Source organism: Etheostoma cragini, chromosome 14 (genome assembly GCF_013103735.1).
Source record: "Etheostoma cragini isolate CJK2018 chromosome 14, CSU_Ecrag_1.0, whole genome shotgun sequence".
Taxonomy (NCBI): domain Eukaryota; kingdom Metazoa; phylum Chordata; class Actinopteri; order Perciformes; family Percidae; genus Etheostoma; species Etheostoma cragini.
In genome coordinates, this window is record NC_048420.1 from 11,067,579 (window position 1) to 11,081,937 (window position 14,359).

The 14,359-nt window shown below is 37.8% G+C and overlaps 1 protein-coding gene across 2 annotated transcripts in view; it reads right to left on the bottom strand.

The window, feature by feature from the left end:
* vps50 (VPS50 EARP/GARPII complex subunit) overlaps positions 1–14,359 on the bottom strand; it is a 107,805-nt gene that overhangs the window by 18,056 nt on the left and 75,390 nt on the right. The window contains exons 22-23 of one of the 2 annotated variants that reach the window (XM_034891475.1): positions 12,207–12,284; positions 11,506–11,586 (exon numbers count right to left, since the gene is read on the bottom strand). In XM_034891475.1, coding sequence (XP_034747366.1) covers positions 11,506–11,586; positions 12,207–12,284 — 159 coding nt within the window. The remainder of the gene's footprint in view (positions 1–11,505; positions 11,587–12,206; positions 12,285–14,359) is intronic. The other variant, XM_034891478.1, reaches the window with a different exon arrangement.

Genomic DNA, 14,359 nt, shown 5'->3' on the forward strand with positions numbered 1-14,359 from the left:
GGTGTTAAAAAGAAGAAAACCAAACATTTGATCTTATGCATCTAAATCCAATTCTGAAGCAAGAAACACATTTTTGAAGTGCTTAGGGTTACACTGAATGAGATACAGCATTCACCTTGAGTGCCTACTTTACACTGATTAGATTATAAGATACTTTATCTACTACCATTTTATGATCAAAATGTCAAATATGAGTTAATGGAAGAGCATTACCATAAGTTCCCCATTGTTGTTGCCCTTTGGTGCCCCCAAATATCTAAATTAGTTTTGGAGATAAACATGCAAATCTACTGAGACTGTCTAGCATCTTAATAATAGATACAAATACTTTCATACAATTTGAAGGATTCTGCCTAGGGTTAGAGATGCTGAGGTGAGGAATTTTATTCCATCCCATTAATAAATTCCTACAAATGAGAGATTGACTTTGCTTAACCATCTTTTTAATCCAGTGGAAATTATGAATCCCAGTTAACTTTGAGGTTGTTGGCAGACATAAACCAAAATGCAGCTGCTGGAATAATCAGATTTGTCAGAAAACAGGTAAAAATAGATGAAAACATCTGGGGGAAAAAAATAGACATCAACTCCATCATTATTACAGACCTAGTGTAATCAACTGTAGTCCAACTTGTTTTTAACTTGATATCCTCAAAGACAAAACTGCACAAACAATTATGTTTCCGCTTTTATGAAGACACTCGATCAAAATGACAGATGACTTCAGTGAGATAAAGTGAACTAGCTCCATACGTCTGCTGCCTTGCCAAGTCCATGCAAATAATGCCATATTGAAAAAATTAAGCACCGGTGATAGATTTCTTTTCAAAATTGTACAAGGACCTGAAAAACTGGGGATGAGGCAGACCTTTCTGTATAGCATGACTTATAGTGAAGAGGTCAGACTTCATTTGATTTACACAGTGCAGCTGCTGAAGATATTTAGGACCAGTTTCTCTGCTGCAGTTTCCAACGAGATAAATAGTGAAAATGCTGGTCTGTTGTATTTGTTTGGGGTTATTTTCAATATTTGCTACGGAACAATTTTTGGCATGTGTGTAAAGTATCCATCAGTAGATGTAGTGTGCAGAGTAGTACTGCATACAAATAGTCTAATACACCACAGAAAATGCAATTCACAGGCAATATTAGAGCTATAACAATTAGTTGATTCAGCAATTCGTCGATGGACAGAAACATAATAGGCTACTATTTTGATCATCTTTTTTTGTTTTTGAAACTAACTAGTAAAAACATCCCGAACAGTTTCACCTTCTCAGAGGATTCACTGCATTTCTTTGTTTTATATCCTAGTAAATCGAATATCTTTGGGTTTCGGATCCCTTTGCCATGTTGAAATTCCAGTCATTGACTTAGAAATTATACAAAATAAACTTCATATTTGGCAATGAAAGTATGAATAAAGAGTAAAAAGGGATGACATTAAGTTACAGTCGATGTATTGGATTCAATTTCATGAAAAACATGTTTTGGTTTGGGGAAATTCTGAAAGACTGGCTTGTCTAAAGACCAACAGCCATATAAACAAGTGAGGCCAAAAGTAAATTTGAAGCCCTGCAGGTAATAAACAAGGTTGGCATCCTCCAAGGCAGATGCACCGCTGGGTACAATTTGTTCAACACTTGTACAGAGGCACAGAAATCAGATCAGCGATAACAGAACCTGAATCAAGTTACTGATACACAGGAACAAGGCAGGGGGACCACTAAAACCTGCTAAGTGGTACTTGAAAAATGTTTATAGGAGCATATTCTTCACAGAAAACAAAACAAAAATAAAGGTGGTTGGAATTGTATCCACATTCTAAAATAAAAGAATGTAGAAGAGATAGTATTCAATATCCAATCCAAATGTATTGTTAAGCACTTTAGAACGTCCAAAGTTGACAAAAGCGCTGTACAGAAAAATACAAAAAGAAACATAACATTATAACTCGAGTAAAAATATGCTTTATTTAAACAATCTCTATTAAATAAACCTTCTGTATGGTAGCAGACTGACGTTTAATTAGTGAATGTTAAGTATGGTAATCTAACAGTTTGGGAGTAATCAACACAGTCATGTAAATTATTTAATCAGGACAGAGGTAGTAGGTGGTCTTCACTGATGACACAATCATTAAGATTGCCCCAGAGGAAAATCTACCCTGATCTAAATTGTTTGTTCGAGACAAAAGTAATGACAGAATATATTAAAGAGTTGACAGATATCAATACAATATTATTTTAGAAGAGGAGAACACAAACCATCAGCAATATTACACACTGCTATGCTTTGCAATTTTGCCTCAATGACGGCAGATACAATTCAGCCGCACAAAAATAGCACATGCAAAGGTGCAGATTTATTAGATGTTGAATATTAATAAGAATATATTGTGTTACTTTTATTGATATAATACACTATTATACATTGTATTCATTTTAAAATGTACTTTTGTGAATTACTGTAACATTTTAGTTATTTTAACTATACTAACTATTTTTTAGCTATACTAGCCAAGCCACACTCTAACAGTGTAAATAGTTACAACAAATACCATTGATAAATAAAAAGCCATAGTGTAAGGACATATCAAATTACAAGCCAAGTCCACAGCAAAGCTTTTTTTTTTTCTTTTTTTTTTATAAATTCGCTTTCCATATAAAAAGCTATTGTTCTCCATTTCATCACACTTTGAATACTTCTTCTGGAAAATAATTATTAAGTTCACAGGTGATGTTTGAACAAAAACGGTACTTCTGAACCATTGTACCTAGAGATAAAGAAACATATCTGTGGGTGTCAGGACAATTATTTTCTTTGTAAGCTCACTGTGTTTTAATTATCTGTCTGGCGCTTGTGCACAGACAGAAGTGACCCTTGAGGTAATGAACCATTTAAAGACCTAAAAATAAGGGACTGAATAATCCCTATGACAGATTTCAGTCTTTGTGCCTCTAGATAACACCTTTCATATACAGAATAATCATCATCATAATAATAATAATAATAATAATATTTAACTGATAGAATTTAAAGTCACTTTAATGACCAGTTACACTTCAGTGTGCCAAGCTGATGAAGAAGACACCTATTCAGACCGCTGACGTTATTATCACAACATTATTATCACCTATTCACACTGAATGGTGATGCTATTGCAAGAGTAACAATTATCTTGGAATATGACTTGACAAATCTTACAGTTAAACAACATATTAAAAACCTCATTATCAAAACGAGGCAAACACCATGGCTTCTTTGACAAAAACAGATCCAGCTATCCCTTGCACTGCAGGAAACGTGTAGTCGAGGCCGTCCTATTGTCAATCCTGGAGTATGGTGACATGATTAAGAGACATGCCGCGGCTACCACCCTTAAACCTCTGGACTCTGTTTAGCACTCTCACTATTAAAGTAAGTGCTGACACTAGACACGCTGAAAATCACTTTGAAAAGTGCTAGATAAATACAATTATTAAATTGTATTATTATTATGCTTTGAGGAGATTAAAGACATTACGTTTGACTTTCACTAAGAACTCTCTGTGTAAGTGACAGCAATAGTCAACTTATCGAGAAAGAAATGCTAAAATAAGGCTTTAAAGTACACCATGTTTTAAATGAAGAAAAATGCTCATCTAAGGAAACTATATTACAAAAGAGGGGCAAATAAATGGAACATACATAAATCACATCAACAGACTACCAATAATATGTTCTTGTTTTATTGACTTTTTGGACTTATGCTAATATCTTTTGAGAATATTACACTTGATACTCACTCAATACACCTGACACGACTTTGGCCTACAATATTATTTACCCTGGCACAAGATAATCTTTGCAAACTAAATGCCTCTGTCTTAATAGATTTGAGAAATTTTGTTCATACTTCTGTATAATCTTTGTTTCATTTCTGACCAAAAACATCCTCCTTTCTGTCTGCATCCACAGAAACTACAGTTAAGGTCAAACTAGTTTCTCTGTTCTTTGTTCCCTCTGCAGTCTCTCAGTCATGATGTGGTATTTGTGTTCTCACCATCATGCACTGACAACTCTTCATCGTTGATCAATAATTAATGTGAATGGTACAAAACAGAAAAGCGAGTCGGCATGTGGAAGTAATGGCACCTTTCAGCTAGAGCTTATACATAAAAAGATGTTTTGGGTGTTTTTTCTAAGAATTAAACATGTTGCCAAAAGACAAACATAAATGAGAATATTAGTGCTTTAAAAACCAATTCACTCCAACTGCATTTATTCAAAGCTAAAACATAATTTCAGTAGGGATTTTGGAAAGCAGCAACACAACAAAGCCTTCGGGAGGAATTTCTTTAATTGATTCTGTCAGCCTTGCTTACATGCAGAAGTTGAGAACAGTGTAAATATTGATGTCCTTATGGGCATTTCTATAGTGTGCTCAGGCGAAAGCGAAAACTAGTTTTGTTTGTCTGCAAGGTATTAATGCTGAAATGGTTTCCCCACGTGGACCAACAGCATTGCTAAGTATGAAGACATCAAGCATTAAAGCCAGGGAGCTTATCTACCCTTGTGTAATAATTAGAAATTAAACGCTAGAATTCGCAATGAAAAGAAAACATAAAACTAAACATCTAGTGAGGGATTTGAAAACAGATAAAAGCAAAGCTTCGAATAAAACTTCATACAACAGGGATATAGCAATAGCTTGATGTCTATCAATGACTGCTGCTTTTCATCCAACAATCCAACAGATCAAAGATGAGAGGCTGACATCTTTACCGGCTAAAAATGATTCTTAATGAGAATAGACGGTTAAAACAGATGTGTGTGTGTGTGTGTGTGTGTGTGTGTGTGTGTACAATATTTGTGTGTGGTAGGACTCAAGTATAATGATACTCTGCTACCCGTTATTGTAGTCATATGGGACATGTAATCTCCTTCCCATAATGCCTTAGGGAGAAAGTGGCACTAAAGATCTATATCGATCAAAGTGAAGAGTGTAGGATTTTAGGTCCACAGGGGGAAAAAAACCTCTATAGCATATTTTAGATTTTATATAGGCCATACTTTTTAACTTGCTATTTCGCTGAACACAACATCACCTAAAAGCTTCATGCATACAATGCTACTGCAAGTGTAGCCTGGGGAAGCAAACTAGGCCGATAGGCTCCCTCATTACACTTAAGTAGCCCCAATCTGCATTGCAATCTATGGGTTTATCTTGGCTCTGACCAATTCTATGGTTTTCTAAAGTGCTGAGTCGGAACCACCTCTGCTGGAGCGTATATATCTTCTTATTGGGTTTCTCTGCACGTCGAATGCTTTTTTTTTGAGAAGATCAATTTTCAGTAACAGCCTGAGGTAGATTTCAGGTGGGTATGGGAAGCCCCATCAGTCAGCAGCATTAGGGGAGAGCCGCGGGTTTCCTTTCTGTCTCAAGTCTGCCGGATCCATCATTTGAAATGTGTGAAGTAATGTTATATACACCTGGGGGGTGGACAAGAAATATTTACTAAATAGTAGGGGCGGGGGAAAAAAATCAATACAGCATAGTACTGCGATATTTTCAGTGGCAATACTGTATTGATACACAGGCGCTAAGTATCAATCTTTTATTATATATGTGTTGGTCTGTTTGTCCGCTTCACAATTTGCAGCAATAAAACTGAAGTGAAACCTTTTTAGATAAAACACCTCTTGACAAAGTTTCCTTTTGGAAACATTTGAAATTGGGAAAAAGTAGAAGTTGGGAAAAAGGTTATAAATTGCAACACATTGCAGAATATTGCAATAAGTTTAAAATTGCAATAATATTGTATCGGGGCATAAGTATTGTAATGATATCGTATTGGGAGGCATCTGGCGATTCCCAACCTTAGTAAATAGTACTCAACATAAACGGCTGGTCTGACAAAAGAGATGCAAATGAATAGAAATACTTTGAAGGCCATAAAAAAACAATTTTCTCAATGAGCTTGTATATGAACACATAATTTAAATTAAAGTAAGATGCTTACACTTAGCCACATTCAAGCATCAGTATTCATCTAGAGCTGAAACAAGTAGCTGAGTAATCAATTGAGAGGAAATGAACACTTTTAATAATTGGTCATTATTATTATTGCTTTTTTTAAAGCAATTGCCAAATAGATCACAGGTTCTAGCTTCTCAAATGCTTGTTTTTTTTCTTGTGCAGTGCTAAATTGAGTGCTTTTGCATTTTGGAACCAAGGTGAGGGACTATACAGTGATATCCAGGAGCCCGACAAAGCAAGCCTAGCTTATGCCACTTTCAAATAACACTGTAGCAATGGAGCTCCGACCTAATAACCCTAAGAATTGTGGCATTTCGTTTGGAGAAAAAAAAACTACAAAACAAACAAAACTTTCAAATGTTGTTCCCCAGCAAACACCAAAATAAACATCCTTAATTTGAAAGGTTCAGTAAACTCTAATAGCTTTATAATTCTGTAATCACCCTTGTAGTGAAGGTAGAGGAGTTGAGAAGTGATCTCCAAATTGAAGTGTCTCACTCTATCGTGATTGACTTCTTACTCCTTTCCAATCCATTCCATTCCATAGAGATTTATGGGAAAGTCGAGTGGACTGCCTGCCAGGCAATTACTGTCAAGTGGATTCTATTGCACCTCTTTGTCACACTAATACTAGAAAGTTGATTCTCATTAGATAAATGTCAAATGGAATTAGGGCCTTCGTCTATTTTGTGTGACACCGCCCGACACCTCAAAGCCTGTCTCTGGCAACTTCTTTTCCCATAGCTGCTGGTCCACTCACCTGCTTTGGGATGACAAGAAACATGGTACGGGAAGAAACTGACTGCAGGTTGAAATACTTGAGTTAAAACATGAATGAACCAAACTGAAGTGTATGGAGAATGCAGAATACAAATGAAAAGATTTTTCTTAATGTCCAAAATTTGCTTATCACCATGTCTGTCACACTGGGAGATGTGAGACAGGACGCTTAAGTTACTGTTCCAGGGGGATCAACTGTCCCCTCATCACAGCTGAAGAGCATGATCTACAGCTGAGCCTATCAATAAAGTGCATTCCACTGAAATAAAACCTATATAAAATGTCACTACTTGGCATATACTGACAATTACAGTACTGTATATAAACAGACACACAATGGAGCTTAATTATGATCTATAATCCCTGTCAAATGGCAATCCCCTCTAGCACGTCGCACCATTCGCAGAGAGACAGCAGGCCACAGCAAAAAGGCGAGCCTAGACAGTTATGTGCCCTCGTGAGATGCAAACTAATGACTAGGTTCACTGTGCAGTGTGTGTGTGTGTGTGTGTGTGACATTAGCCACTGCCTCTCATGAGAGGCAGCCTGCCTGTGTGTGTGAGCTGTGCCAAGACAGTGTAGTGCACCCCGACCAAAAAACATGCTTAGAGATAATCGCTCTGCTTCTGACGGAAGAGAGCTTGAAGAGTGTGTTGGACAGTGTGTGCTTAACGTAGTAGTGACCTACAGTAGCGCTAAAAACCTAAATGTGTAGTTCCCATCTCTTTGTATATGTGTTTTGTATATGTATTTTGGTGTGTGTGTGCGTTTGTGTGTGTGTTTGTGTGTGTGTGTGTGTGTGTGTGTGTGTGTGTGTGTGCATCTCTGCAAGCACCCTCACTGCCAGATGACAGCTGCCAACACAGAAATTACCCGGCCTCTCATTCCTATTTCAGTGCCAGGCATGGAAAAGTCCCACTCTATGCAAAAGCCGAGTACCCAGAAGCGAGCGTATGCACACACAAACACACATCTAACTATCATCACACATTGTGGGTTGACTTCAGGAATTGTAAGACTCAGATCAAACAATAAAAAACCCAACATATTTTCCAGCTGAATAATCTTATCTTCATACCTGGGCCGATAGTGAACACTGAAATAAATACACATGCAAACACGCCGTTGTACAGTATATACAGTATATAAACTGGGAGGAACTATCCAAGCAGTTGTCTATGCAGAGAGTTGATGGGGCATATAATCACTGGCAAACAGCTAGTAAACGGAAGCAGTAGGACAAACAGATGAAAACGGAAGGAGGAAAAGTACAGGAAGAAATGAGAGAGTAAGAGTTGGAAAAACAAGTACTGATGGTTTTAGTATTGAGAGAAGTGAAAGGATGGTGGACCAGAAGTGGCCTTAATTGCAAATGCTAGCCTATGACAGTTCTTCACAATGTTGCCAGCAGCAACGGCTCTCAAAAACTGCCACAGCTGAACTTCCTGGCAGGGAGAATATGGCCACAAACGGACCATTCTGATAAGGCACTGTCATCCAACCTGGTCCAAGCAGTTTCATTAAAGGACTTGAATGTTTCTTTGAGGCGAGGATTGTAAGTAAATTATTAGTATATTATTTTATGCGACAGCTGATTCCTTTCAAGTAAAATGATTCATGCCTGTGTCATTAAACATTGTGTAACAAGTGTTTTGTGGAGAACGAATATGTGAACAAGGCAGTTACATCTCTGCCACTCTCAAAAACTTGTTCCCTAACCACACAACCTTGAAAACAATCTCAATGAAATATTCAAAGTCAAAAGGGAGTGAACTCGAAATGAAAACTGTCAAGCGCAGAGAAGCGTTGGAGTTACGGAGAGGTAATCAAGAATAACGGAGGCAGAGAAAAAGAACATAAACGAGGCGATGATCTTTTACTTTTCCCCCGTGGTACTCCCAATTTAAGCTAAAACAACTCAGTACCTGAGACGAGATTAGATGGAATCTTGTTGCCATTCATATGGGACTCGGAGTCATTACTAGCACATTGGTTTTGGAATCAAACAGTTGTGACGGCAAATCAGGGGAACAAAACCGCAAGGATTCGGCTGCTCAATTGAAATGCAGTGTGTAATTAACTTTATAATCTGTTTACAAATGAGGTCTACCCTGCTGCAATCTCTGGAGTGTTTGGGTCTGTGTATTTGTATGCAGAGGGAGTGTGTTTGAGTACTCAACATGAATACATTCTCACTTTGGGGTGGAGACACCTACACTTAAACGTGCAGGATTTTAAATCCATATGGAAACTAGATATAAATTGTTATTAATGACAATATACTGTCCATTAGCTGTGGTAACAAAGGCGCTAAACAAAGTGTGCGTTTTTGGAGATTTTTGTGCGCAGATCACGATGTGGAATACAGAAAAGCAGAAAAAGAAAGATATGAAAGAAAAAGGGGGTATGCTGCGTAAGATTTGAAAATAGGGCATTTTTCCAACATTGAATGATTCATAGAGATGAGCTAAAATAGTTTTGCATATGAAAAAAGACAGATTAAAAGCATTTGCCAATACATTAGAGAAATGATGGGTGTAAATACAAAGCCAGAATCAGTGTCCTCCCTCTAAAGGGGTTTTAAATAGATCTGATATCACGCAGCCTGTGATATGATTATGCTCATCTGAAATGCGTGCGTTCATGCACGCGTTAAAGGTTTAACATTTTCTCTTAAGAGAACTCTCACTCACAAAAACCCACATCTCTGTTCTTTTTCTCCACACAGTCTGTCCATTACTTTGTGTGTGTTCATTTGATCAGGTAAACTGTTCAGAGAATAAACATATTCTCCACAGCTGAGCATCAAGCTTCTCCCATATTTGAAATAGCTTGCAATTTAGCGAGAAAATAACTGGGGTGTAAATAGTTTCCATAGTGCCCCCTGAGGGAAGAAAATATGTTGCAGCAACTACAGCTTAATACAATTTAAAGTTGTGATACTCATTATTCTTTTCTGACTTGTATCTGTTTTCTTCCGTTTGACTTCATGCATTATTTTGCTTTCATTTTTTCCTCCTCCTTAGTCCAACCTTGCATTGCAACACCATACACATCACAGTAAAAGTTGCCAGCATTGCCATCAAAGCAAAATGCTATTATTGTGCACTGTCAAATAAAGACTTTGGATGCTGAGTGCTTCCTCCTATGGAAAAGTGCTGATTATATCAACATGCAAAAGTGGTGCTGGTGAGAGACAATTCACTCCGTTCACCTTGCTTCACATTCTAATAAGATGTACATTTAAGATGTGACTGGTGTTGATGGTTGCCATGGCAGCATGTTATTAGATGGTTATTGGGATTGACAGTCACATTTCAGAGGCAAAAACAAAAACACTAAATGGCAAAATTATTAGTTTTTCCTGCAGCATGGTATGTGGTGTTACGTGAACACATTGATGAAATTAGAAAGGATATTTGAGAGAAACAGACAGAAAGCCCCACAGGTTCTCAGAAAAATAACACATTATACAAGATCTCACCATGGGAAAATATTACACTCTCTTCTTCATTTTCAGAACCGATGGGAGTATTGTGAGTCACATATTGTGACAAATAATAAAACTCCAATTTAACTATGCATAAGCAAAATTGGTCCCTAGCTCTGGACTGAAATAAAACCTAAATTAATGTATTTTTTCTAGAGCTTCTGAACTGAGCGCTTCTGAATAATAATGAGCACAAAAACAGATGCGTAAATAACCTATTACATTTTGAAATAATTAACAGCTAGTCTTAGTATCCAGATTTGAAGACAGAACTACTAAAATATGAGTTTGGAGAGCCAGTCACTCACAGTTTTGTCCCTTATGCGATAGCACTGCAGAAAACCTATCTTGCTGACGTTGTATGGATCTGTTTTCCTTGTTAATGTACTTGTCTTTTTGTATCCATTGATGTACTTGTCAGTGTAAATTTCCAATGTGCATAAAACAGATTTCCCCTACAGGACAATCCATGTCTGTCTTTCTGTCTGTCTGTCTTCTACCATAATAAGACTCAGGGGACACAACACATTGTTTTTTTCCACTAAAAAATAAAGCAAAACCAAGCCAAAACATCAATAGAATTTCCTATTTTCCTCCAGGAAGCAAAACTTCTGTGGAATTGCAGATTATGGCCAGACTAAAGTCCAAGTATGGCTTCTTTGAGCACAGGCCAAAAAGCCTGTCTATTATTATGGAGACGAATGAAAGGCAGAAGTGAGAGATGACACTTACTTCGTCATGTAACAGAGGAGACAGATTGTAGAAGATACACTATCATAGAAAGTATAGAGAGGGTTGTCTGCACCAGACTAATTGTCACTATGTAGTTTTACACAGGGGAGTAGGGATTGAGTGCCCTAATGGAATAACACACACATCCACCCTGGCGTGGCCACTTAAACAGAGGGAGGTGTGTGTATGGGTAAGTGACCACTGGTCAGATAATGATGACCCATAATGCATTTTGTGGTGATAAGGGCTGTGAGATCAGACACATGGTCAGGATGGATATAATGGATTAGCAAAAAAATACAGAGATTTAAAGAGGAGAGAGGAACACGAGAATAGAGTGGAGAAAAGCATGTTTGTGTCAGAAAATGAGACAGGCGAAGAGGTAACAAGCGATGGTAAAAGAGAAAGAAAGAAAAAGAAAGTGATTATAGGAGAAAGTGAGACAGAGAGTAGAAGAGGAGAGAGAGAGTTACATTCTTACCATGTCAATGAGGCTCTCCTGGATCCGGTTCAGTGTAGTTCTCAGTCTGCTGCTGATAAGGCCCAGGCCCGATGACTCATACTGTAGAACACACACACACACACACACACACACACACACACACACACACACACACACACACACACACACACACACACACACACACACACACACACACACACACACACACACACACACACACACACACACACACACACACACACACACACAGTTAGGTTTTGCACAGTGCACAAACACCTTCCTCTATAAGAACACACACTTCAGCAGAGTGTAAAAGTACACACACACACACACACACACACACACACACACACACACACACACACAGCAACATCTGCTTTCATCTCACATAGTTGGAGACAAGTAAGTCTTTCCTTTCTGCTTCTATTTGACTCTAATCAAAAAGGGAGGAGTAACTGGGAGGAAAAGACATCAAAACCACACAATCAAACCGGCGACAGTACAGTACATGACAGACGAGAGGTAAAAGAGAAGGAAGCACAGCAAACTCAACATCCAAATGCTTTTGAAATCACTTTTAGATATGTTTTATGTCATTTGAGAAAGCAACTTTTGAACACCTTAAAGGCTACAAATCAACCACACCACAAGTGTTGACTAGCCTTTTGGACTGACAACCTTGTTTGTTAGTCACAATGTTTCCAGAGATCTGCTCTTACCAAGCAAGCAGGGCCCACCACCCTGGCAGGGCACCCATCTCTGCCCCTGTGAGATGGCAAAGACGGGCTAGGGACAGGCTATGGATGACGTATGGGCAGCAGAAAGGGAAAACAAGCAAAGTCTCAAATTAAAAAAGAAAATAAATGACAAATGTGGAGGAAGTATTTAAAGAAGGAAGCATACAAAACTGCAGAATTAGATTAATGAAAATAATGGGTGAAATTACATTAAGAAATCTGTTCAAACTAGGGCTGGGCGAAATGAAGAAAATAAAACATCACAATAATTTTGAGCAAATACCTGGAAATTTGATATTGCAACAATATTGTAGTGTTGTACTATTGGTGCTTTCAGGAAATATTTATAAAATGAGATTTTTGATAAATAATCATCAGTAAAGTGGATATAATGACTAGGTGGGCAAACAGTCTGGTAAATTCAGAAAATTACAAAACTTTACTGCAATTCAGCATTTAAAACCAGGAAAAGACAACACTTATACCATATTACTCTATACAAAATTTAAGATGATATCTAGTCTCATATCACGATATGGCTATAATATTGATATATTGCCCAGCTCTAGTTCAATCCGAAAATGCAGATCAGCAAGGTATACAAAATCTAATTATTGTTACCACGATACATGCTAGCTTCCTAATTTATGTCCACACACAAACTTGTGTGTGTGTGTGTGTGTGTGTGTGTGTGTGTGTGTCTGTCACTGGAGACTGATGATGTTAACACTTTGACCTGCACATGTGCATGCAAGATGAATATCATCCATTGTGAGGGAATAGTCTGTGGGAGTCAGGAGTCGAGAATGGAAAAGAACCAGTTCTTGCGTTATTGGTAATTTTTAACAGAAGCCATCTATTTACATGTCAAATACGTTCCTGCTCTCTCTCTCTCTCTCTCTCTCTCTCTCTCTATTCATTAGAAATAATCAAATCAAAAACAAATCAACAAAAATAACCATATACAAATGTTAATAATAGATACTCTGCTGTGATACTCTAACATACTCTTCTCTCTCTCTTAACACATCTTTCCCACTTCAGTGTTTTGGTATTAAGCCTCTCTCCTCCATTTTGTCAGCCATCATATCGCAAAACAGAGCGACACAGTACATTATCATCTATCTTTATCTTCCCAATTTACTATTTAGCTCCATTTTCTTCCATATCTTCTTAGAATATACACTGTTGTAGATAGATCTTTTCCCATGGTGCAAAGATTCCAACAATGTCTGAACCACTTTTCCAAAAAACTGTAACCCTGCGTCTCTCAGTCCCAGCAGTTGAAAGCCCGGTTATTAGTTGCGATGACAAATCTGCGAGCACGGCACATAATGGATCTTTAGCAAATGTTTAAAAGAGTCAATGGTGCATCTTGACTTGAAAGGGTCAATACACATAGATAATGGGGTATTTACCCTTTTGAATATTTATGTCACCCATAACTCTTCAAGTGGAGGAGTCAAGCTGCTCCATTTTGATTCCAGCGGTGTAAAGAGAGCAAAGCCTAGGTCAAAATACCAGCATATGTGCATATTATTTCCATTAGCTTATTAAAAATTCATAGGGACATTAGCATTTCACTGTAGGTGCCACTTAGAGTAGAAAATGGGCCGGTTAATATTACACTCAATAAGGACTAGAGGTACATTGAAAAAAGAAAAAAATTAGTTTCAGAGAGACACAGACAAAGAGTTAAAGAGATTAAAGAAACTTAGGAACAAAAGACAAAAAAAGGAGCAGGAAAATTACATATAGTATATTTGTAAGGAAGGAAAAGAGAGTTTAAGACAAGGCAGACAATCATATAGAAAAAGAGTGATATGAATAAAGGCGTGGAGACGGAGAGAATGCCAAACCCATAGCAGATAAAGATGCATGACAAAAGCGACCCCTTGACAAGTTGTCAATTCTCAAACCCTTTCTCTCTTCTCCCAATGACACACACACACACACACACACACACACACACACACACACACACACACACACACACACACACACACACACACACACACACACACACACACACACACACACACACACACACACACACACACACACACACACACACACACACACACGTCAATAATGTGTAGTGAAGCCGCCCCCGCGGAGCGTTCATCCTCTTTATC